General features: G+C 55.7%; 1 protein-coding gene and 1 non-coding gene across 2 annotated transcripts in view; one reads left to right on the top strand and one right to left on the bottom strand.

Moving 5' to 3' along the window:
- The first annotated feature begins 386 nt into the window (after window positions 1-386).
- CACNA1I (calcium voltage-gated channel subunit alpha1 I) overlaps window positions 387-22,556 on the top strand; it is a 104,443-nt gene continuing 82,273 nt past the window's right edge. The window contains exons 1-3 of the mRNA XM_061205491.1: window positions 387-619; window positions 19,382-19,493; window positions 21,453-21,586. Of these exons, the coding sequence (XP_061061474.1) occupies window positions 387-619; window positions 19,382-19,493; window positions 21,453-21,586 (479 nt within the window). The remainder of the gene's footprint in view (window positions 620-19,381; window positions 19,494-21,452; window positions 21,587-22,556) is intronic.
- TRNAW-CCA (transfer RNA tryptophan (anticodon CCA)) lies at window positions 22,049-22,121 on the bottom strand. Its single transcript has one exon. It is a non-coding gene; the product is annotated as a tRNA-Trp (tRNA).

Raw genomic sequence — 22,556 nt, 5'->3', positions numbered from 1 at the left:
TCTGTCTTTACGATCACTTTCACCTTTTTCCTGCAAATTTTCTTTACTTCGATGATGCAATAAATACACAACTCTAGTCTCATTGAAAAAAACCAACCAACCAACCAACAACTCACAACAATATCACAACTACACTCTAAGAAGGTTTTTTTCTCCCCACTTTTCATCTCCCCAAACTGAGGCTCAGCAAGGTTGACCAGACCTGCCCCAGGACCACCAGCTCTTTCCTAATCCTCACAGCCAGAGTGAGGCCGAGGGGCCTGAGGCTGGGCTGTCTGAGCCGTGTCCCCTTGTCGGGGGAGGCGGGTCGCGGAACGGGTGCCAAGCTTGTCCCCCACCAAGTGCCATCTCTTTTTCTTCCGCAGGGCTCCCTGCTCAGTGCCGACATGGCCGAGAGCTCCCCACTGCCCTCCTCCCCTGCCGCAGCCCGGGCAGCTGAGCCAGGAGTCACGGAGCAGCCCGGGCCCCAGAGCCCCCCTCCCTCCCCTCCAGGCCCGGAGGAGCCCCTGGACGGAGTCAATCCAGACGTCCCTCACCCAGACCTGGCGCCCGTTGCCTTCTTCTGCCTGCGACAGACCACCAGCCCCCGGAACTGGTGCATCAAGATGGTGTGTAACCCATATCCTTTGTGCAGCCTGGGTTTGTCTGGGTCCTGCCCGGGGCCCGGCTGTTCCCTCTGGTCAGGAGGCCTGAGGCCTGGACTGAGGCTTCAGGGCTCTGGTGGTGGTGAGCCAACTCACGTGCTGGGTCAGGGGACACCTTGCTCGGGCCGTGGAGCTCGGATGGATGAGGACCTGGTGTCCTGCTGATGTGAATGTTCTGGAAGTTGCTGATGACCGTGGGGGTCAGTGCAGTGTCTCGCTGGCTCAGGAAGCCCTCACGTGTGAACCTCAGGTCTGCACCGGGACTGAGGAGGAAGAGTTAAGTCAGACCCTGGCCTGTGGCCCAGCTCCCAGTGGCTGAGCCATTTGGTGGGTGGTGACTACAGGGGTGATGAGAGCCTGACGGGGAGCCCAGGGGCCTGGACCGGAGGCAGTTGACCCCAGCACGCAGGGCGAGGCTCCACCCACCTTGCCTCCTACAGTTCTTCCTGCGTCTACCTGCTGCCTCTCGTCTGCTCGGGTCACCCCTGCTCAAGACCCTTACTGTTTCCCATTGCCCTGCAGGAGCAGAGCAAAGTCCTAACCAGCCCCCTAAGCCCTGCCTCGCTTACCTCACTCTGCTTCCCGAGCTCTTCCAGGCCTCAGGGCCTTCTCACGTGCTCTTCCTCTTAAAATGCTTTCCTTTCCTCTTCACCTGGCCAGGTCCTTTGTTGCAGCCTTCAAATCACAGTTAAGTGCCACCTCCTCAGGGCAGCCCTCTGTGATTCCCCCTTAGCCCCTCCGTTTTATTAGCCCCTCCGTTTTAGCCAGTATGGGATTCTGAATCTAACACTTGCCTCCTCCAGGGTGCTGTCAGGTGACCAGGACACAGACCGAGCCTGTCTTGTTCATTGCGGGACCCCAGCACCCAGCACAGTGCGTGGCGCACCACGGGTGCTCCTGTAGTGTTCGCTGGGGGCGTGTTGGCAGTGTCCTCGCTGGGTCTCCAGTAGTGAATGGAGCGGAGGCTTAACCGTGGGGCACTCAGGCTGGGCTTTTGGGTCTTGGGGTGGGGGGGGGGAAGGGGGATGTCATTGATCAGGTGCTGAGGGTTCCAGGATTCTTCCTTGGCCAGAAACCTCCCTCCCGCCCCTCATCCGTGGGAGGGAGCTCAGGGAGGGTGCAGTGATTAACGCAGTACTCCTCAATGCGGGCACGGTTGGCATTTTGGGTGTGACAGTGTTTTGTGGTCTGAGCTGTCTTGCACAATACAGGACATTTGGTGTTCCTGGTCCCTAAATATTGGCAGGTAGTGGCCCTCAATCATTGTGACAACCAAAAATGACCCTTCGCATTTCCAGACGTTGCAGGATTCTGCTCCCCATCAAGGACCCAAAGGAACATGGGTGGACATGTAGGCATCAGTGTCAGGCCAGCGGGAATGGCTATCAGGACCAGCAGCCTGGGAGGGGGCAGGGCAGTGTGGGAGGTCTGCCCCAGACAGACTGTCCTGAGCGCCAGTGTCCCTGGAGCTGAGGGGCCCTGGCTCAGAGCCAGCTGCCCTTTGAAGCTTGGTGCTCCCTGACTCAGCTCCTTACCCAGCCCAGAGGTAGGCCCTGAGTCACCGCCTGACTCACTGGAGAGCCAGAAGGCTGCTGGGACCCTCCATGACCTGGTGAGCCGGGGTGGGAAAGGTCTGCACATCCAAATGTCAGCACCACTCCCTGCCTGCCTGGCCTGGGCCTTGAGCATGCACCGTCAGCAGGGTTTCAGCAGGGAGGACCCTGGGTCTGAAATGTCAAGGGGTCCGTGGTGCTGTTTTTTTTTTTTTTTCCCGTGGTGCTGTTTGACTCATGGGTAGGTGGCGTGTGGAAAGCATTGGGAACCAGAGTGAGACAGACCCATGGGCTGGTTCTGCCTGTTGTTTGCTGTGTGACCATAAGCCAGTTTCTTAGCCTCACTGATCCCCAGTTTCTCCACCTGTCAAACGGGGGTGGTATTTACCCATTTCACAGGATTGCACTGAAGACCAAAGCAGTACATAATGCGAAAATGGATCTTTGTAAACTCAAAAAACTGCCACACATGTGATTATCACTCTTATTACCTGTGCCCAAAAGGTGAACAGAGCCCTCACATACAGCTGAGTAAACACTGCTCGTGGTAGATTCAATAAGACATTGGGCATAAAATCTTTAGATAGAACATAATGCCTTCAGAGGACATTGTTTCCAGGGAAAATCAGATTTTATCTCTGTGATTTAGGTACATTTGTGCCAGTTTCGCTGCTAGTACCCATGCCTTATCCGTGCAGACATTGCTAGTCGATAACAGCATCCTCCAGCAGGGCACCTGTGGCAGCATGACTAATCAGTTGGAAACCTATTTTCCACCCTAGATTAGACTTTGAGAGCCTTTCTTAGGCGTGTAACTGGCTGCATGTGGGAGAAGGGCCAGTGGTGGGCTGTACTCGCTCTAGTTTCCCTTCCCTGAGCTTTAGTTTTCTCATCTCTAAAATGGGACGATTAAAGATGATTAGAGATGATTCCTGCAAAGCACCCAGCTGTGTGTCCAGCACAGAGGAGGGCTCAGGAATGATAATAACAAGAGCTGGCGCTTCCTGTGCTGAACGCTTTGCCTGAAGTATCACCTTTTAACCCTTATAACCACCCCAAGAGGTAGGTGCTGTCAGAGGCTCAGAGAGGCTGAGTAACTTTTATCCAGGTTGTGCAGCCAGGATGTGGTAAAGCTGGCGTGAAATCCTCAATTTCTCTGAATCCCAGGCTCAGCTTTTATCCAGGACATGGCTGCCCCCTGCGGAGCCTGGAGACGGGGTTCTCCCCACTCCACCGGAGCAGGGACATTTGCTTTGCAGTCCCGGGTGGCCGGGCAAGGGTCTTCCTGGGTTCCAGTGTCTGCCTTCGGCAGCCACCTCACTGTGCCCTGCCAGGGCCTGCCCCCTGGAGGAGCTCGCAGCCCCCTGCCTTCCGGCATGCTCCTGGCTGCTGTCTCCCCCGCGCCAGCCAGCGCTGAGCCAGCGCTTCTGCCGTGGCGCGAACCAGCCATGCACGGTGGAAGCCGGTCGGCTGTAAAGGCTGCCTCTCTGCTGGGCAGGGGGAGGGCGCCAGCCTGGGCCGGGAGCGGGGAGCCACCAGCTGCCAGTGACCTTGGATAAGTCACTTCCCCTCTCTTGCCCTCAGTCTCCCTGTCTGCAGGTTGGGGATACTTGGGCAGTGAAGTCAGGAGAGGCTGCCTGGGGTGCCCATTTCCCTGCCGCCTTTGTCAGGAAACATCTCAGTGGTGTCTGTGGGGACGGGGCTCTGTGTTCCTTGTGGGTGGGCTCAATTGCTCTGTGCTTTCATGGCTGTGGTCCTGGTTCTCATCTGCCGCTTTGTCCCACTTCTGTTTGCTTCTGGTCCCCTACTGGGGGACCCTCTGCCACTAGGATGGGGTCTGTGGGTGCTCTTGCTTTGAAGTCCACCTGGCTGAGACCCCCACCTTGCAGACCCTCTGACCTGGGTCATCACTGGGCAGGAAGAGGGCAGGGCCCAGGGTCTCATCATAGCCCTGCGGTGCCAAGCCTTGTGCTGTTCATTGTGAGGGTTCAGTGTGTTGGTTCTGGGGGTGAAAGGGATCTTGTTCATCCATCCTTCACTCATCCATTCATGAGCTTGGTCAACAAGCCTTTACTGAGTGTGTGCCATGTACCAGGCACGTACAGAGGACAGCTATGGCCATTTTGGGCAGGAGAGGGTCACTCTGGCTCCCTTGGAGAGACGTCAACCAGGAGACCATCATTAGAGGGGACCTGTGGGATGGTGACAAGGGATGATGGTGGCCCAGGGTGCTGGTGGGACCTGGAGAGGGGGGTCTGAGTGGAGATGTGGCTGCTTTGGGGTTGGTGTTGGAAGGAGAGGACTTAGAGGTGACCGCCGGGACTGTGGCTTGGTTGAGTGTGAATGATGACCTGCTCCTGGCTTCTTGGCCGAGAGACCTTTGTCTTTGCTGAGCCTCTGTTTGCTCATCTGTGAAATGGGAGCCTCTGCGACCCCCCCCCCCCCGAGTTGGGAATGTCAGGGGGTCCAGTGAGAATTTCAGGGCAAGCATTGACTGGGCAAACTGTTAAGTGCAGAGTGGCAGCTGTGTGCACACTGGAGCTGATGATGGAGCTTTCAGGGTTAGGGTGGCTCGGGTGCCCTGGCTCTGGACAAGGGTCCTGAAGGCTGGCGGGGAGCTGGGCCCCACGTCTTTGATGATGGTCTGAGAAGGTTGTGGGCTGGGCTGCCAGGGAGAGCGGTGCTGGCGAGGGTGGGAATGTGCTGGCTCCTGCAGGGTCGAGGTGGGGAGAGGGCATGATGGCTGGGGAGTGAGAGGGGGGAAAACCTGAAAAGCCCTAACCATGGGGAGAGAAACGGGGCCATCACCAGCAGGAAGACCCCTCTCCCATCACCCTGCTCCCCCTGTTCTGGTCATTTAGTCCATCCCCCTGCCTCTGGCGGCTACCTCTCAGTCCTGCTGCACCAGACGGGGCCTTGGGCCTCCTGATAAGGACCTTTAGGGCCTCTGAGGGCTCCTGACTATCAGGAAGTCCTCCTTAATCTCACCCCCACCCCTCCTGTCCTGAGCCCTTTCCCGGTGTCTGGGCCCTTGGGAAATCTGGGCTTGCGTTCCTCCACCTCTTCCTGTCTAAGCAGGTGGCTCCCGGGATCTCACCCCTCCTGCCCCACTGACAGCTGGCGTCACCCTCCCTCTTCTTCCCTGCACAGTGGAAAGAGCACCCAACCAGGAGCCTAAAGCTTAGCAACCTCGGATGAGTGCCTCTCCCCTGGACCCCCTCTCTCCTTCCCACTCGCCTTCACCCTCAGGGGGTCCTGGGGCTCCCAGCATGGAAGCGGTTTGCCATTTGTCAGGTACTGTTTCCTCCCTCCCTGCCTGCCTTCTTCCATTTGTTTGCTTATTCATTCCTCACTCAAACACCTTCAGCGGCTCTCTGTCACCCCCAGAATAGTCTCACTTAGCCTGGATTCAGGGCCTTCCATGATCCACCTCGTTGGCCTCCAGCTGCCTTTCTGCTATTTCCCTTCACGCACTCTGCTCTGAAGCCCAAACAAGCTGCTGGTGTTTCCTGACACCCCTGCTTCCCTGACTTTGCTTCTGCTGGGTCTGCCCGCACAATGCCCTCTCCCCCATCTCCATGGTGCCAAATCCTGCCAGCCCCACCAGCCCCAGCTTCCTGGCCGCCACCTACAGGAAGTTTTCCTGGATCTCAGCTTTTTCCTCTCTAGGCTCCCTCTGCCTTTTATCAGTCCTTCCCTATCTTAGTTTCCTCCTGCCTCAGGGAATTGTTTGTTGCTGGCCTTGTCTCCTCCTCCAGGCGTGAGGCCCCAGAGGGCTGGACCTGTGGCTCTCACTTTACTCTGTGCCTCCAACGCCCAGGCCTGGCACGGATGGGCTTGCTCATCACTTTCCGGTTTACAAAGTACTTTCCCACTCGCCATGACCTCTCAGATACTCTCAGCTCCTCCCATGCAGTGGCAGGGCTGGGAGTGTGCTAACTCCCCATTCTACAGCTGGGGAGACTGAGGCCAAGGAAGGGAGCGTGAACTGCCCGAGGTCACGTGTTGAGTAGTTGGCAAAGCCAGGGCAGACCGGAGCCCAGGACTCTCAGGCCAGGGCCTGCTCGCAGCCAGGGAAGGGGTTCTTTCGGAGAAGGTGTCCCCTCCTCCTTCAGCCCTGGCCCAAGTGGAATGCCCAGACGGACGGCAAGTGTTGCTGGAAGAAGCAACACATGTCTGGGAAATTGTCCGTTTCCCTCCATCTGGTGTAGAGAAGGTTGTTTTTCTCAGAACTAAAAGTCAGCACCAAGTTATGCCCTGGGGATGTTCATGGTGGTCAGAGTGGACGCTGCACGCTCATTGGTCAGCAGGGTAGACTGGACGGCCAGTTAGAGGAGCCTGGCTGGGCCAGGGAGAGCCTGACTCACAGGTCAATCTCAGGTACCATCACCTGGAGATTTATATATAAAGAGAGCTACAGGGGGCTTCTCTGGTGGCGCAGTGGTTAAGAATCCGCCTGCCAGTGCACGGGACATGGGTTCGAGCCCTGGTCCGGGAAGATCCCACATGCCACGGAGCAACTAAGCCCGTGAGCCACAACTACTGAGCCCGCGTGCCACAACTACTGAAGCCTGCGAGCCTAGAGCCCGTGCTCCGCAACAAGAGAAGCCACTGCAATGAGAACCTCATGCACGGCAACGAAGGGTAGCGCCCGCTCGCCGCAACTAGAGAAAGCCCATGAGCAGCAACAAAGACCCAACGCAGCCAAAAAAAAAGAAAAAGAGAGCTACAGGTGCAGAAGCTGCCCCTGACCCAGCCTGGGAGCATTGGTGAAGCCTACCTGGAGGGGGCACACTTGGCCTGGGTCTTGCTGCATGAGTAGGAGTTTTCCAGGAGAACAGTTGAGGGATGGTATTTTAGGCAGAGGGAATAGTGTAGAGAACAGTGAGGAGTTTAGTGTGGCTGTAACAGTGTGAGGCAGGGGCTGGATAGCAGGGTATGAAGTGTCAGGTTAGAGCTTGCTCTCCATCTTGTGGGCACTGGGGAGCCATTGAAGGGGGTCCAGCAGGGATAGGACATGAGTAATTTCATTTATTAGAATGGTCCCTCCTGGAGCAGAATGGAGGATGATTGAGGGAGAGAGACTAAGTTCTGCAGACCAAGCAGAGGCACCTATAATGAAGATTGATTGATTGATTGATTGATTGATTCAACAAGTGTTTATCGAAGCCCAGCTTCAGTAGTGTTGGACACTGTTCCAGACTTGAGCAGAGGAGCCCCCAGGGCTGTTCAGCCATGTTGGGTGGGACCACGGTGTACCAGGCCCGGAACCCAGCAGTGACCCCTAGGAGTCCCCAGCCTGATGGGGGAGGCAGAACCGCACCCGAATCATACTCCAGTGAAGAAAAATGGGGTAAGGACCGGGCAGAGGGACCCTGAGGGGCTGAGGGCACCAGGAGGCTGCAGCGGTCAGCCCGTCCTGACCCGGGATGCAGCAGGAGCCGTCGGTGGAGGAAGAGCAGGGCAGGAGAGACTTTGATGGGAAGTGGGCGGAGGCGCATGGCGTCCCAGTTGAGGAAACAGCCTGGTCAAAGGCTCCAGGCCAAGCTGGGGTCACCAGGGCTGCTGATTATAGCCTGGGGTGTGGGTGGGGAGAAGACAGGAGTGGAGACTGAGCGTGCAAGGACGTTCGAGGTCCAGCTTCTGGAAGGCTGTGCTGGAGCGGGCGCTGCGTCCCCTAAGGGCCTCCCGTGCGCTGGGTGCAGCTCAGCGCCCCTCTCGAGATCGCCCATTTGCTAGTCGAGGCCAGCTCGTGCGGGCCACCCAGGCTGGCGGTGGCGGAGGTGGGTTGGGGGGCGGCCTGTGCGCCGGCCCTGTGAAGCCCGAGAGCCCAGACCAGGGGAAGTCTCCTTGTGACTGATGCACAGCAGGAAGATTAGAAAGAGGGCTGGCTAATGAAGAGTCAGCCCCCTCCTGTGGCATTTAAAACGTGATTGGATTTTTACTCGTCCGTCCTGCCTGGGCTGCAGCTTCGTGTCAGAAGCCAACTTTGACCAGTCGCCTCCCTCAGACCGCGTCATGGTCCTGTGGGGAGACAAATGGCCCTGTTTGTTTCCCTTGGAGAGAAATCGATACGTCTTTTTAATCAGCCAGAGTGTCTTTCTGCTCATCTCCCTCCAGCTCTCCTATAGGGCTGCCTTCCACATTTCCGCCCCCAGCTGCCCTGTGGAGCTGTGCTCTGCTCCCCCGTCTCCCTCGTCTCTCCCCAAGTTCAAATCCTGACACGGGTGCTTACTGCTGTGTGATACTGAGCAAACAACTGGACCTCTCTGGGCGCCGGTTTCCATCTGGCTCATCTAGATGAGAAAGCAGGAGGAGAAGGCTCGGCTGATGGTGAGGTGCTGTATGAATGTGGAGGCGCTGGGCTGGGGAGAGAGGCCGAGCCCACGTGCAAGCCCCGTGACCTCAGGCCGGTCACTCCTCCTGTCTGCGTCTCAGTTTTCTCATCCCTAAAATTGTTGGTGAGGGAAGGTTGAGCTGTATCAACTGTGATTTTTCAGTCGGGAGTGATTTTTCCCTCGGGCCACATTTGGCAATGTCTGGAGATGCTTTTGGCTGTCACAGCTTGGGGAGGGTGTGCTACTGATTTCCAGTGGATAAAGGTCAAACATCCTACAACGCACAGGACAGCCTCCCACAGCAAAGAATTATCCAGCCCCAAATGTCAATAATGCTGAGGCTCAGAAGCACTGGCCTAGGTGATCCCTGCGATCTCTTGAAGCTCTGAGAAAGAACGGAGTTGAGGGTCTTGTGAGGAGGAGGGCTGGGACGGAGGGTGGGAATCACTCAAAGAGGAGTCGAGGACGGTGCTGAGTCCCAACCGGAAGGGTTTCCTGTGGTCCCGTAGACTTGGGTTTGAGTCCTGGAGCTGCCATTTACTAGAGAGTCACATTCCCAATCACCCTCCCCTATGCCCACCCATCCATCTGTCCCCCATTCACCCATGCACCCACCCACCCATCTCCCCACCTGCCTTTCTTTACTTCATCCATCCATCCATCCACCCACCAACCCACTCATCCATGCATCCACCCACCCGCTCATCCATCCATCCACCCATCCATGCATCCATCTTTTCATCTCTGCATCCATTTATCTGCCCACCCACCCACCTATCCACCCATCTCTTACAACCGTGCATTCATTCACTCATCTTCCCAACTATCTACCCATTCAATCATCCATTCATCCAACTACCCGAAGGCCCTACCCCACCCTCCTACCTACCCATCTGTCAATCCATTCACCCATTCATCCATTCACTTGTTTGGCAGATGCTGAATCCCCAGCTCAACCCTGTGTTGGGCACCATCACTCTCTCCTTGTACTATTTACTTACAAGACCTCTTGTACCTGACTTATTCTCCTCACCTTCTGCTAGACTGTGAGCTCCTTGAGGACAGGTGCCATGTTCCATTAATGCCTGTCTCTGATTTAGCTTTGACCCTCAGCCCTGCACATAGTAGGTGTGCAGCAAAGCTTTCAATGAGGTGCATCCTAGTAAACAAGGTTGGAGGTGGAGGTTATATGCGCAGAGACGAGGCCGACCCAGAGCCCTCACACGAAGGAATGCCGAGCCAAGGAATTTGGAAATTCTCTGGAAGGCAGTGGAGCCACGGAAGGCTTTTGGTTTTGGAGGAGCCCTCAGGCTGCTGCGTGGAGGATGTGGCAGAGGAGGCAGGGCTGGAGGGGGAGGCTGTTCACGGGCTTAGGGGTGAGACAGTGCAGCCTGCCTGGGGCAGTGGGGTGCCGAGGAGCGGGTGGGCTCTGAAGGGTTCTAGTCTGGACGACTTGCAGGATTGGTGGTGGTTGGGGTCCTTGTTCATGGGGGTGGGAAGTTCAGGGGAGAATTTGGTGGTCTGGGGAGAGGAGGACCTATTCCGTCTTGGATCTGATGAATTTGAGGTTCCCAGAGACGTTCCAGAGCAGTGTCCGGGAGGCCAGTTCAGCAGGGAGTGAGCCTGTGGCTGGACCAGACAGGACCTGGTCAGCCCAGGGACGGTTGTCAAGGCTCTGGGAGAGGGTATGGGGTCAGGGGATGGAGAAGGGAGATCGGGCACTGGGGAGCCTGAGAAGGGCCAGCATTCAAGGAGTGGAGTCCACGAAGCAGGAAGGGCATCCGCCCAGGGGCTTGTGGTGTCCCCAGCGCCCAGGAGGAGAAAGTTTCTAGAACAAGGGTCTTAAACTAAGGTTCGTGAACTTGGATGGGGACAAGTTGCATGTTTGTTTTCACTGACTTCTGACTGAAATGGAGCATTTCTATCTATTATGAATGGAGGCAACCAAGCACGGTGGGGTTACTGGCAGTTCCTGCGACTGTCGCCAGTAGCAGTCACCGATATTTAATATTTCTGTGCCGCATGGTCGTTGTAGAGCTCTCGGAATGTCATTGACATTCATCCCTGCTTCCCAGGCAGACAGTATCAGACCCGCCCCAGCTCTGGTTATTCGTTGTGTTGATAACGAAACACACCCCCATCACAAATTTGTTTTTCTAAAAAATATTTTGACAACTATTTTAACAGAGCTGGCTTCCTTCCTTTCTAATACTAAGCATTCTTTTAAGAACAATTTTGCACTTAAAAACATTATTCTGAGAAAGGGTTCATGAGCTTCCCCAGGGAGAGAGTGGGTCGGCCGTACCCAGTGCTGCTGCCTGGGGGGTGTGGAGGATGGTGTGCACGCGGGTTAGCGCGTGTACGTGCGGGAGGGGCTGTGGGGCTCCATGGGAATGCACACGTGAATGTGTGTACGTGGGTGGTCAGGGGCAGGCGGGGGAGATGTGTGGTGGGGACAGGCCCCCAGGAGGCTGAGGGAGATTGTCATCACCCTCTGTCCAGCCCTCACCTTCTCCGTCTGTGTCTCCACGGAGTGTTTGCTCATGGTTTCTGGAGGGCAGGGACCATATCTTCTTTATTTGGGGTTCCCGGAGCCAACGTGGGCCAGAAGGGACCCTCAGTGAAGAGGGGCTGAATATATGAATAGTGAGTGATGGATGTTAAAAAGGAGAGGAGGGGGAGTTCAGGGTGGGGAGGAAGGCTGCAGATCCCTCTGGTGTAGAAGGCCCTCCTTAGCCTCCTTGATGCCTCCAGGTGACGGGGACCTCACTCCCTCCTGAGGCTGCAGATGCCCCTGAGCTGCTGCTCCAGGTGGGCCTCTGGGCACAGAGAGGGTCGGATATGCTCTGCCCTTGGAGAGCACGGCCTGGTTGGGGGCGGGAGGCCAGGACAGACCACACCGTCGTCAGGGGGACGTCCAAGGTGCTGGGAGGGCCCAGGGGAGGCATCCACACCCAGTGTCTAGGACTCCAGGAGGCTCCCCTGCAGTGCACCTTCTTTGTGGATGGGCTCCTGAGGCTGGGGTAGCTCACAGACAGAGGGACCCTGGCCCCCCAGGGGCCTTCCCTGCTCTTCTCTTCAGCGATGGCTGAGGTGTGACGTCTGGAGAGTGTACTTGGCTGGAGCTTCTTTCCTGTGGACCATCCGCCCCGGGTTTTCTTCCAAGCTGACGGCCCCAGTTCCCTCACCATTGCCTCCCCCACTCCAGCTGTCTGCACTGGGCACGGAGGCCTGCTGGGCATCTGGGAATCAGAGACTGGCCAAATTCAATGAGTTGTCAAATTACAGGGACTCTAAGAAGTGGGCTTGGGGGCAGGGACAAGGAAGGGAGAGCTCAGTCCTTCTAAGGGATCTCAGCCCACTGAGGCTCCATAGCTTATAACCAGAACCAATCAGCCTGGGCAGGGCTGTGTGTCATGTGGGGAGCTCCCTGTTGCTAGAGCCATGTAAGTGGAGAGAGGCCTAGGACCATCTGCCCAGCAGGTCTCTTCACTTTGTGGAACAATTTTCTGTCTCAGCTCAACAACTGTGACACCTTGGGCAAGTCCTGCAGTCTCTGGACCTTCATTTTCATATCTGTTAAGTGGGTGTGATGATGTCTGCCATGCCTGTCTCCCAAGGCTGCCGTGGGTTTGGACAGAACAAATCTTTAAACAAACAAAGATGGAATGGTGTGAGGTTCAAATCTGGTTCTGTCCCTTGTTGTGGCCTTGGGCAAGTCTGTGAAACAAGGATGGCACCCTTCTCTTGCAGGGTTGTGGTGAAGGTGCCCTGGGGGTCCATCACAGCTGGTGCCCCAGCGGGTGCTTGTGTTTTTTTAATTGTTGCATTTTATTTTTCCTTATAGCTGTGATTCTTTATCATTTTTTTTGTTACACTTTTTTTTAAAAAAATTTATTTATTTAATTTATTTTTGGTTGCGTTGGGTTCCACATTGCCGCGCGCGGGCTCTCCCTAGTTGCAGTGAGCGGGGGCCCCTCTTTGTTGCGGTGCACGGGCTTCTCACCGTGGCGGCCCCCACGCACTGTGGAGCACGGGCTCCAGGTGCGCGGGCTTCAGTAGTTGTGGCACGCGGACTCAGTAGTTGTGGCTCGCGGGCTCCAGAGCGCAGGCTCAGTAGTTGTGGCACACAGGCCTAGTTGCTCCGCGGCACGTGGGATCCTCCTGGACCAGGGCTCGAACCCGTGTCCCCTGCATTGGCAGGCAGATTCGTAACCACTGCGCCACCAGGGAAGCCCTGTTACACTTTTTATTGGGATAAAGTGTGCTTGAAGTAGAGCTCACAAATCTTAATGTCCAGCTCAAGGCATTTTTCCATATACACACACTCCTGTGACCCCAGTCAGGCCAAGAAGAACATCTCCAGCCCCGCAAGCTCCCTCACCCCCACCTGCGATGGACCCCCAGAGTTACCGCCGTTCTGACCTCCTTCCCTATTGGTTTGCTTTGCCTGGGTTTTCACTTCGTGTAATTGGATTCGGACACTCTTTGCTCTTTCGCATCTGGCTCCTGTTGCCAGCGTTATGCCTGGCAGCTCCATCCATGCTGCTGCAGTAGTTTGTTCTTTTTCATCACTGGGTAGTATTCCATCGAAAGGATGTACCACAGAGTTTCTCAGCCTCGGCACAGTTGACATTTTGGGCTGGATAATTCTTTGCAGTGGGGCCGCCCTGTGCATTGTAGGGTTTTGAGCAGCGTCCCTGGTCTCCACCCACCGGGTGCCAAGAGCATCCTTCAAACCCCAGTTGTGACAACCAAACATGTCCCCAGACATGGCCACATGTCCACTGGGGGCCAAAATCATCCCCAGCTGAAATCTCCTGCCCGACTCATTCTCCTGTTGATGGACACTTGGGTTGTTCCCAGGTTGGGGCTGTTAAGAATCGCACGTGCCTTTTTGTGGACTTATTTGGGCATTTCTCTGGGGTATGGACCGAGGAGTGGCACAGCTGGATCCTAGCATAGGTTTATGTTTAGTTTTAATAAATGCTGCCAAGCAGCTTTCCAGAGTGGTTGTTGCTCATAAAGATAAGTCGAATGAATGAATGAATGAGTGAATGGATATCCTCTTTAAAGCCCAGGACCTGGAGCATAGTTGACATTCAAAATGGTAACCACCTTTACGACGTGGCCTCGCACCACGGCGGGTCCTGGAGCATGGAAGCACTCTGGACGTCTCCCGGGCAGGAGTGAGCCTGGTTCATCTCAGTACACTGATGCACAGCCCAGGTATACAGTAGGTGCTCCATGGATGCTTGTGAACCTGGCCTCGGAGGATCAAAGAGCTGGCCCAAGAACAGGGATCTGGAACCTCAGGCCCTGGTCTATGAAGGGCCGAGGCCTGCGTGCCCATCCTTGGACTGCCTGGGGACGTATATGGGAGGGACCCTGTATAGGGGCTGGCCCACTTTCCCTGCCTCCCTGGTCCAGGAGGATGCAGCTCCCAGCCCCCTTCCTCCACTTGATTTATTTAGACAACTGAGGTGCACCCTGGGAAATGGATCTGATTTCAGATTTGACAAAAATTAAAACAAACTTGGCCGCCCCAGCGAAACCCAGCACTCCCACCCCCCGCCCACCTTCCCAGAGCCCCCCAAATGACAGAAACCATGACTGTCAGCTGGGCCTACAGGATGGAGGGTGGTGGTTGCCATGGTAACTGTGCAGGCCTTGGCTCTGGCTCCTGGAGAGGGAGGCTGCCCTGAGGGGCCTGCTCGGGCTTTGGACACTGCCCAGCTGGTCATTCTTCTCTTTGGGAAGTGGCAGGTTTGAGGGGGCCCCTGGCATTGTGGCTTCCCTGGTGACCCTGTCCTCCCAGATCACACCCCGGCCTTCTTAAGACAGCAGCCAGGCATGGCGTGGAGATGGTACTGATCTAGCTCAGCTCTTACTGGGGGCCTTGAGGCCAGCACCCTCTCCTCACTGGCTTCCCCTCCTGCCATCTCCTGCACACAGGTCCTTCCTTCCCAGCCACGGCGGGGGTGGACTATCCCCCTTCCTGACCCCGCACTGCTGACCCATGCCCAATCGGGAGGAGCCAATGTGGGCGAGAAGGGAAAAGCAGATATTCCACAGAGCCCATGCCAGTCCAGACCCTGTGCCTGGGGCCAGAGAGCATGCGGCCGAGAACAGGGGGTTTGGAGTCAACAGAAGCAGGTTCAAATCCTGCCCTTGCCACATACCAGCCATGTGACCCTGGGTGGCTGTGGCTGGAGCCCTGGAGCCAGCACTGGTGCCTCAGTTTCCTTATCTGTAAAATGGGGATAACAATAGTACCTGCCAGCTGGGGGGAGTTGGCTGAACTTGCAGGGCGACTCTCCACGCTGCCAGGCCTGAATTGATTGATCGTATTTAAAGGCTGTGAGCGAACGTTCAGCACTTGGAAGACAGCCATTGTGTAAAGGGTTTGTGATGGAATCTCTTATTCTTACTCAAGGTCATGTTAAGTAATCAGCAGATAACAGCAGCCTGGGATTTTCAGTCCTTTGCTGGTGAGGTGGCTTTTTTTTCCCCCCAAAGCCAAAGAATGGGAAACTCTGGACCCTGTTATAGAAGAGGTTGACAAGGACCGGGGCTTCCCCTGTTGCACACAGATGATAGGCCCCGGTCCTCAGTCCATGGCTATGCGGGCTCTGTGTTCTGGGGCCCCGGGAATAGGGCCTGGACTGGCATGTAAGGTTTAAATGAGATAATACATGCTGTTTGATTAGAAAGCTCCTTGGCAGACAAACACTCAAGAACACTTGAGATGTGTTTGCCATTGTTACCATTATCGCTGTTGTTAACCTGGTCCCGGGCACACAGCAGGCGCTCAGTAGGTGCGCATTAATTCACTGCTGGGCTCTGAGGCCCCAGTTCTGAGGGCCATAGGCACTGAGAGCAGAGCAGGGGAGCAGAGCAGGGGGTGCGGGGAGATGGGCCGGCTCCTAAGGCGGGGCTGGCAGGAGGTGGGGCTGAGATGGGGGCAGGAGTGGAGCTGGGAGGTGGGGTGGTGACCTGTGCCTAGTAGCTGCTACACACGCAGAGCCTGGACGTTTGGGGACATGTGGGGTTTTGGTAGGGTTTGGAATCCAGCCGTGGCTCACGGACCCCTGTGGGCGGGGAATCTCTTGTCAGAGGGTCACTTCCGATCCAGGCTCACCGTGTTGCTGGGATGCTCTCTGCCCCTCTGTGTCCCCTCTGTGCAGTGGGGGATGGGATCAGGGGCTCTCTGAGGACCTGGGGTTGTTCTGTGACAAAGGTCACCCAGAGAGGGATGCAAGTCTGGGCGACGAAGTGGGCAAGGGGGCAGGGTCCTAACTGCAGAGCCTCAGGTGCCAGACGGGGGCCCTGAGCTTCTCTGTGGGAGGTAACGCAGGGCCGTTGACAAGCCCCTGACCTCGTGGAGCTGGCACTCAGACCCCTGCCTGCCCTGTTCCCCAGAAATCCCTTACCACCCTCTCTGGGCCTCTGTCCTCCCTCACATTGTCCCAGAACCCCGGAGCTTTGCCTGATGGCTTTTGGAGCTCCTCAGCGCTTGTGACTAATGATGGCAACATTGGGCGTTGGGCCAGGCCACCAGGTTGCTCAGCCCGCGACCTTTACTCCCTCTGACGTTCTCCGATCCCGCACCATGTGGTCTGGTTTAACTTCAAGGAGGGCTGGTGCCTTTGATCCCCAAGCCAGTGGGGAGCGTGTCAGGAACCACGGGCAGCGATGCCAGCTCTGGCCTGACTTCTGAGCCTCATGGGCTCCTGGAAAGGGCCCAGGCTGTGCCATCTGGGATTTCCCCCACCGCCTCGGGGCAGGGCTGAGACTGTCCATCTCTGAGTGTCTGAAGCTGAGCAATCTAGAGGTGAAAGCCGTTCCATCTGCCCCTTCGAGGGATGAGCCACAGAGGCACCCCCGTGGCGGCGGCTCCCGCACCACTAAGTCAGACCGTTTGGGCCACTCACTGACTGTGTGACCTTGGACAGGTCACTCCAGCTCTCCAGACCGTTTCTCCACCTGCCCCCAGTGGGCTGTGATGAGCGTTAGGGCCATGCCCCTAGGGGCTTGGCATGCAGTAGTCGTGATTACTGCCAAGTTCATTACTGTGATATGAGCTAGACCAGGTGGGTGGGGAGCACTTCCGGAGAGGATGCTGAGCCACCACTATGTGAGTGGGGAAAGGTGCTTCAAGGGAAGCTTCAAGAAGAGGTGACAGGGCTTCCCTGGTGGCACAGTGGTTGAGAATCTGCCTGCCAATGCAGGGGACATGGGTTCGAGCCCTGGTCTGGGAAGATCCCACATGCCGCGGAGCAACTAGGCCCGTAAGCCACAATTACTGAGCCTGCGCGTCTGGAGCTTGTGCTCCGCAATGGGAGAGGCCACAATAGTGAGAGGCCCGCGCACTGCGATGAAGAGTGGCCCCCACTTGCTGCAACTAGAGAAAGCCCTCGCACAGAAACAAAGACCCAACATTGCCATGAATAAATAAATAAAAATTAAAAAAAAAAAAAAAAGAAGAGGTGACAAATGACCTGGGCTGTCACCTGAAGGATGTGTAGGAGTTTGCCTAGTAAAGATGGTAGAAGAAAATACATGCAAAGCGTATGCTTGGGGACAGCAAGAAGTTCAATGCATGCAAAGGCTGGTGGGAGGTAAGGCCAGAAGAGTTCAGTGAGGTCAGAATGTAGGAGGCCTTGAGTGTCAGGCCAGGGAAGGTGATGGGGAGCCATGGAAGGTTTTTGAACAGGGGAGAGGTATCATCAGAGTTCTGCTTCAGCCAGATTAATCTGGCAGTGATGAAATAGCTTGGGGGCAAGAAAAGCAGGCTCTGGTTTTGTATCCCAGCTCTGCCTTTTCCCAGCTGGGGTCCTTGGGCAAATTGTGTTCCCTTTTGTGACTCAGTTTCCTCACTTGTAAATGGGGCTTATAACAGTGCTGGAGGATTAAATGAGATAACACTTGCAAAGAGCTCGGATAGTGTTGGCCACACAGCAAGTGCCTGGGGATCGTGTGCAGGGCAGATTGGAGGGGCAGAGACCAGAGCTGGAGGCTATGGGGGAGGCTGTGCAGGGTCCAGGCGAGAGACGCTGAGGATGGGCTGAGGCCTCAGAGAGGGGTGGTGAAGACACAGGCAGAGATGGGCCCTGCGTTACAGAGGAGAGCAGGCCTGGTGTGAATCTCAGCACCGGTGCTTTCCAGCTGTGTGACCTAGGAGAGGCCCCTTGTTTCTCTAAGCCTCAGTTTTCCTCATCTGTAAAATGGGCCTGCTGACCTCCACTGCTCAGGGCCTTGGTGAGGAAGAAGTGGGAGTGCCAGGCTCCTGGGAGACACCTGCCAAGTGCACTTTGAACATGAAACTGGCGGGAAGGGCAGAGGGAGCAGAAGAGGTGGCTGGAAGGAGAGCGAGCACGACAGGCAGGGGGAAAAGGCAAGGGGGTGGGGGACGTTCGCTGGTAATTAGAACGTTTGAACTTCAAAAAACTTAATTAATGATGAAGCTGCTGCTGGAGCGATGCTCAGGCTAGAAGGGGGCCCTGGCAGCGACTGAAATTAATTACAGACTGTGGCAGGAGAGTGACAGAGGTTTGGGGGGGCAGGAAGGAGCAGGGCTGGGGCGAGGAGGGTCTGAGGGGAAGGCGGGAAGGAAGGCAGCATCCCACGGTGAGCAAGGGCTGGGAATGGGAAGGAGTTCGTTGCCAAGGAAACCAGGTCAGTCTTCCATCAGGCAAGAGGTACTCCCTGCCCTCTGCGCTGGATGGGGTCTGGCTAAGGGTCTGGCCTCCATAGCTACATCTGAGCTCAGGGCAAGGGCTTTGAAATTGAGGGGCCAGGGCTTTCATTTGAGGACCCTCAAGAATCCTTGGGTGTCAGAGTGGGCAGTGCCTAGAGAGATTTACTTAATCACAACAGACGTTTACTGAACTCCTCCTAGGTGCCTGTCCCTGTCAGGGCTGTGAATGTAACCCCCCGTCCCCCTGGAATGTCGGTTCTAGTTGTGGATAAAGACCACGAGCATGTCAGCAAGATAACTTGTGAATGACCCAGGCCCTCAGGTCCCTTCGAGCTCTGGCCCCCCTGGTTCTAGGACTCTAGGTGGCTTGGGAGGGGTGGGCTGAACATCAGTCGGCTGTGTTCTAAGACTGGGCAGGAACCAGTCAGGAAGCAGGAGGGTGTTAGTGAGGAGAGCGGCCTGGCCTGGGGAGCCCACTCATCTGGGCCCAAGCAGTGCCCCTGAGGCCCTGCCCAAGGCTGGTGGCTGCAGGAGACCTTCTGCCTGGACAGGCCCAAGGAGGCTGAGCCCCACCCCGCCTGGTGCAGGGACTGGGGAGGGCCTAGGCACAGACGTGCCTGAGTCTGGTCACGAGTTGTAACGCAGCCACAGGAGAGGAGAGAAGGGCAGGGTGTCCAGCCAATCTCAGCCACGCTGGGCGGGCCCTCTGCAGGCTTCAGCTCCAGGGGTCGGACAGAGATGGAGGGGCCGTGGGTTGCGGAGACGAAGGGTGGTCAGAGAAGGGAGGCAAAGACAGTCAGAGGGAGGTGGTGGTCAGAGACAGAGCGGCTGGGGTAGTCCGGAGATGGCCTGCCAGCTGGGCCTCTGGGGACCTCTCCCTTTCTGGGTCTGAGGGGTACTCTCAGGCTGGGGCAAGGTGGTGGGGCGTCCTGGCAGGCGGTGGCTTGGTGGGGTTTGGGTTCCCTGGTGGATTTGGCACGTGTGGCCCTGTCTGTTGTGAGAGGGGTAGGCTGGCTCCAAGGTCTTTGAAAATGGGGGCATTGACCCATCAGGGGAGGCACCTGGAGGGAAATGGGGTGGCCCTGTGTTTGTGGTGGGTGGTGCACCACGGTCCCCCAGCTGTTTTGTCCTTGACTTGGTGCGCACGTGGTTTGAATGTATCAGCATGCTGGTGATCCTGCTGAACTGCGTGACACTTGGCATGTACCAGCCGTGCGACGACATGGACTGCCTGTCAGACCGCTGCAAGATCCTACAGGTGAGGCCGGCTGCCATGCCCCGCCCCTCCTGCCGTGCCCCGCCCATTCTTGCCATGCCCCGCCCCACCCTGCCCAGCCACATCTTCACCACCTGGCCTGCCCTCTCTCTTGTCCTCTTCTTCCTCACTCCCAGCTGGTCTTACCCGTTTCCCTTCCATCCTCTCTATCTCGAGGTCTCTGCCCTAGTCCACACCCCCTTTATCTCCCACCACCAGCTTCCTCCTGTTCTCCCCACCCCTACCCCGTATCCAGTAAAGCACAGGTGACTGGACACTCCCTGCAGAAAGCCTGCCCTTTGTTCCCAGTGCTCATGGAATAAAGGCCGAGCTCCATAACTCTGTCTGTGCCTTACGAGTGGCCTCCTGGACCTCTCCTGGTCTCATCTCACCAAGGTTCCAGATGGAGGCCTGACGTTTGGTCCCTGTGGCACATGTACACCCGTAGTGCAGGGTGTTAGGTTTATACCCATTTTACAGATGTGGAAACATCCAATTCTGTCTCCCTGAGAAAGTCAGATTCCTCCTGGGAAGACTTGCCCTCTGCTTCCTGTGTTCCCACAGGACTCAGTGGTTCCCAAGCAGCCCAAGGCCTCAGGTTCCCTTGGGGCACTAGTTAAAGATCCAGACCCCTGACCCATCCCAAACCTGCAGAATTAGAATATCTGGGGAGGGTCTGGGGTCCAAGTGGGTAACATGCTCCTCAGCGAGCCCCAGGGCCCTGGGTAGAGCTAGAACCACTTAGCCTCAGTGGGTACTAGGCTGGCTTCCCTACCAGGTGGTGAGTTTACCGAGCACTCACCTCTGTGTCCCCAACACCCAGCCTATGTGCTGCCCACAGAAGGGGCTCAGCGCCCATTTGTTGAATTGACTGTAGCCCTCATTGATCCTGGGAAGAGGAATTCCACCCAGGCCCCATCCTCAGGAAATACATACTCACCTGAGCCCATGACTAGGGACATATTTGGGGCCTCCTTTCTGAGCGGAAGAAGGCAGCACCGAGACCTGTGCCCACTGGAGGTGTCAGGCCTGTTTTTTTTTTTTTTTTTTTTTTTTCTTTTTATGTGAACCCACCAAATTTTCTTTTTTTTTTTTTTAAACATCTTTATTGAAGTATAATTGCTTTACAATGGTGTGCTAGCTTCTGCTTTACAACAAAGTGAATCAGTTACACATATACATATGTTGCCATATCTCTTCCCTCTTGCATCTCCCTCCCTCCCACCCTCCCTATCCCACCCCTCTAGGTGGTCACAAAGCACCGAGCTGATCTCCCTGTGCTATGCGGCTGCTTCCCACTAGTTATCTATTTTACATTTGGTAGTGTATATATGTCCATGACACTCTCTCACCCTGTCACATCTCACCCCTCCCCCTCCCCATATCCTCAAGTCCATTCTCTAGTAGGTCTGTGTCTTTATTCCCATCTTGCAGGCGTGTTTTGAGAAAGCTCCTTCCATGTAGGTTTTGGAGTCAGATAGACCTGAGTGTCATTTCTGGTCTGCCATTCACTGCTGTGTGACCTGTGACAAGTCACTTAAACAATCTGAGCTCCAGTTTCCTCATCTGTAAAATGGGAGCATTCATGGGGTCATTGTGAGAATTGAAGAGGTCACATATCTAGCCCAGTGCATGGCGATTATCAGGGAGACCCCCTTTGCCCCACTCCCATCTGGGTCCCTCGTCATTATGCTTGCTTTTAGGGAACAAATAGAGTGGGCTGGATGACCCTGGGCAAGCTCATTCCCCATTCTGGGCCTCAGTCTCCTCATCTGTGAAATGACTCCATTGGACGAGGATCTCTGAGGTTCTCTCCCTGCCTAGGAGAAGAAGTTTCCAGGTCTTTCCCTGGCCCCTCGTGTCCGTGCCCATGTTCCCACCTCACACCGTGGCTCTGACCCTGGGTCCTGCTCCAGAACCTCATGCTGTCCCTTGCTTCTTGCCTTCCTCCTGCCCCTGCAGGTCTTTGATGACTTCATCTTTGTCTTCTTTGCCATGGAAATGGTGCTCAAGATGGTGGCCCTGGGCATTTTTGGCAAGAAGTGCTACCTTGGGGACACATGGAACCGACTGGATTTCTTCATTGTCATGGCAGGGTAGGTAGACCGTATCAGACAGGTCCTAGCCTCTGGTACATGCCAGACATCATTTGAATAATCCCTGGGGCTTCTTGGTAATATTGAAGAAGCTGTGTGGTATTGTCTGGGTCCTTCCTGGATGCCTGCAAAGGAAGGAATTATGTCCCTTCCCTGAATGGCCTGGACAGACAGACATTCATACCTCCCCATTCGGGTAAATCGTGTGTCTTCCTGCACTGTCAGCTGATACTGGGTCTGTTTTATACTAACTATGACCTTGAGAAAGCCACTTAACCTCTCTAAGCCTCAGTTTCCTCATCTGTGAAATGGAGATAATTTAATGAATAGTAGCTACATCAAAGTGAACACCCAATAAATGTTAGCTATTATTATTTAAAATATTTATTTGTTTATTTGGCTGTGCACATGGGAGCTCCGTTGCTCTGTGTGGGATCTTTAGTTGTGGCATGCGGGATCTAGTTCCCTGACCAGGGATCGAACCTGGGCCCCCTGCACTGGGAGCATGGAGTCTTAACCACTGGACCACCAGGGAAATCCCAGCTATTATTATTATTATTATCAATCTAGATCACTCGGCAAGTCAGAGATCCAGCACAGACTCAAGTACTGTCTGACTCCAAACTGTGGTTATTTCTGCCAAGACTTAAGCTACAGTCAGAGAGAGGCCAGGTGACAACTCAGCTTGTTTGGAGCATTTTGGACTCTGCTCTGTGCCTTGTCCTTGCTTTCCTGGGTCAAACCAGGCTGGTGGCCCATTCACACATTCAACAGCCAGGGGTTGACTGAGCTCCTACTAAGTGTCAGCGCTGTCCTCGATGTGGGGTATGGAGGATGGCAAATCCAGACATAGGCCTTGTCCTTCCCAACTACCATCTGGAAAGAGGCATCCAGCAGCCACATGGGTGAACATGCCACATGCTGAGACCAGAGCTCTGGGAAAGTGTTATGATTTTCTGAGAGCATTTCT

The sequence above is a fragment of the Eubalaena glacialis genome, chromosome 11, assembly GCF_028564815.1.
Source record: "Eubalaena glacialis isolate mEubGla1 chromosome 11, mEubGla1.1.hap2.+ XY, whole genome shotgun sequence".
NCBI classification, from domain to species: domain Eukaryota; kingdom Metazoa; phylum Chordata; class Mammalia; order Artiodactyla; family Balaenidae; genus Eubalaena; species Eubalaena glacialis.
The sequence above is the reverse complement of the archived record's forward strand: the minus strand, read 5'-3'. Positions and strand labels throughout refer to the sequence as shown.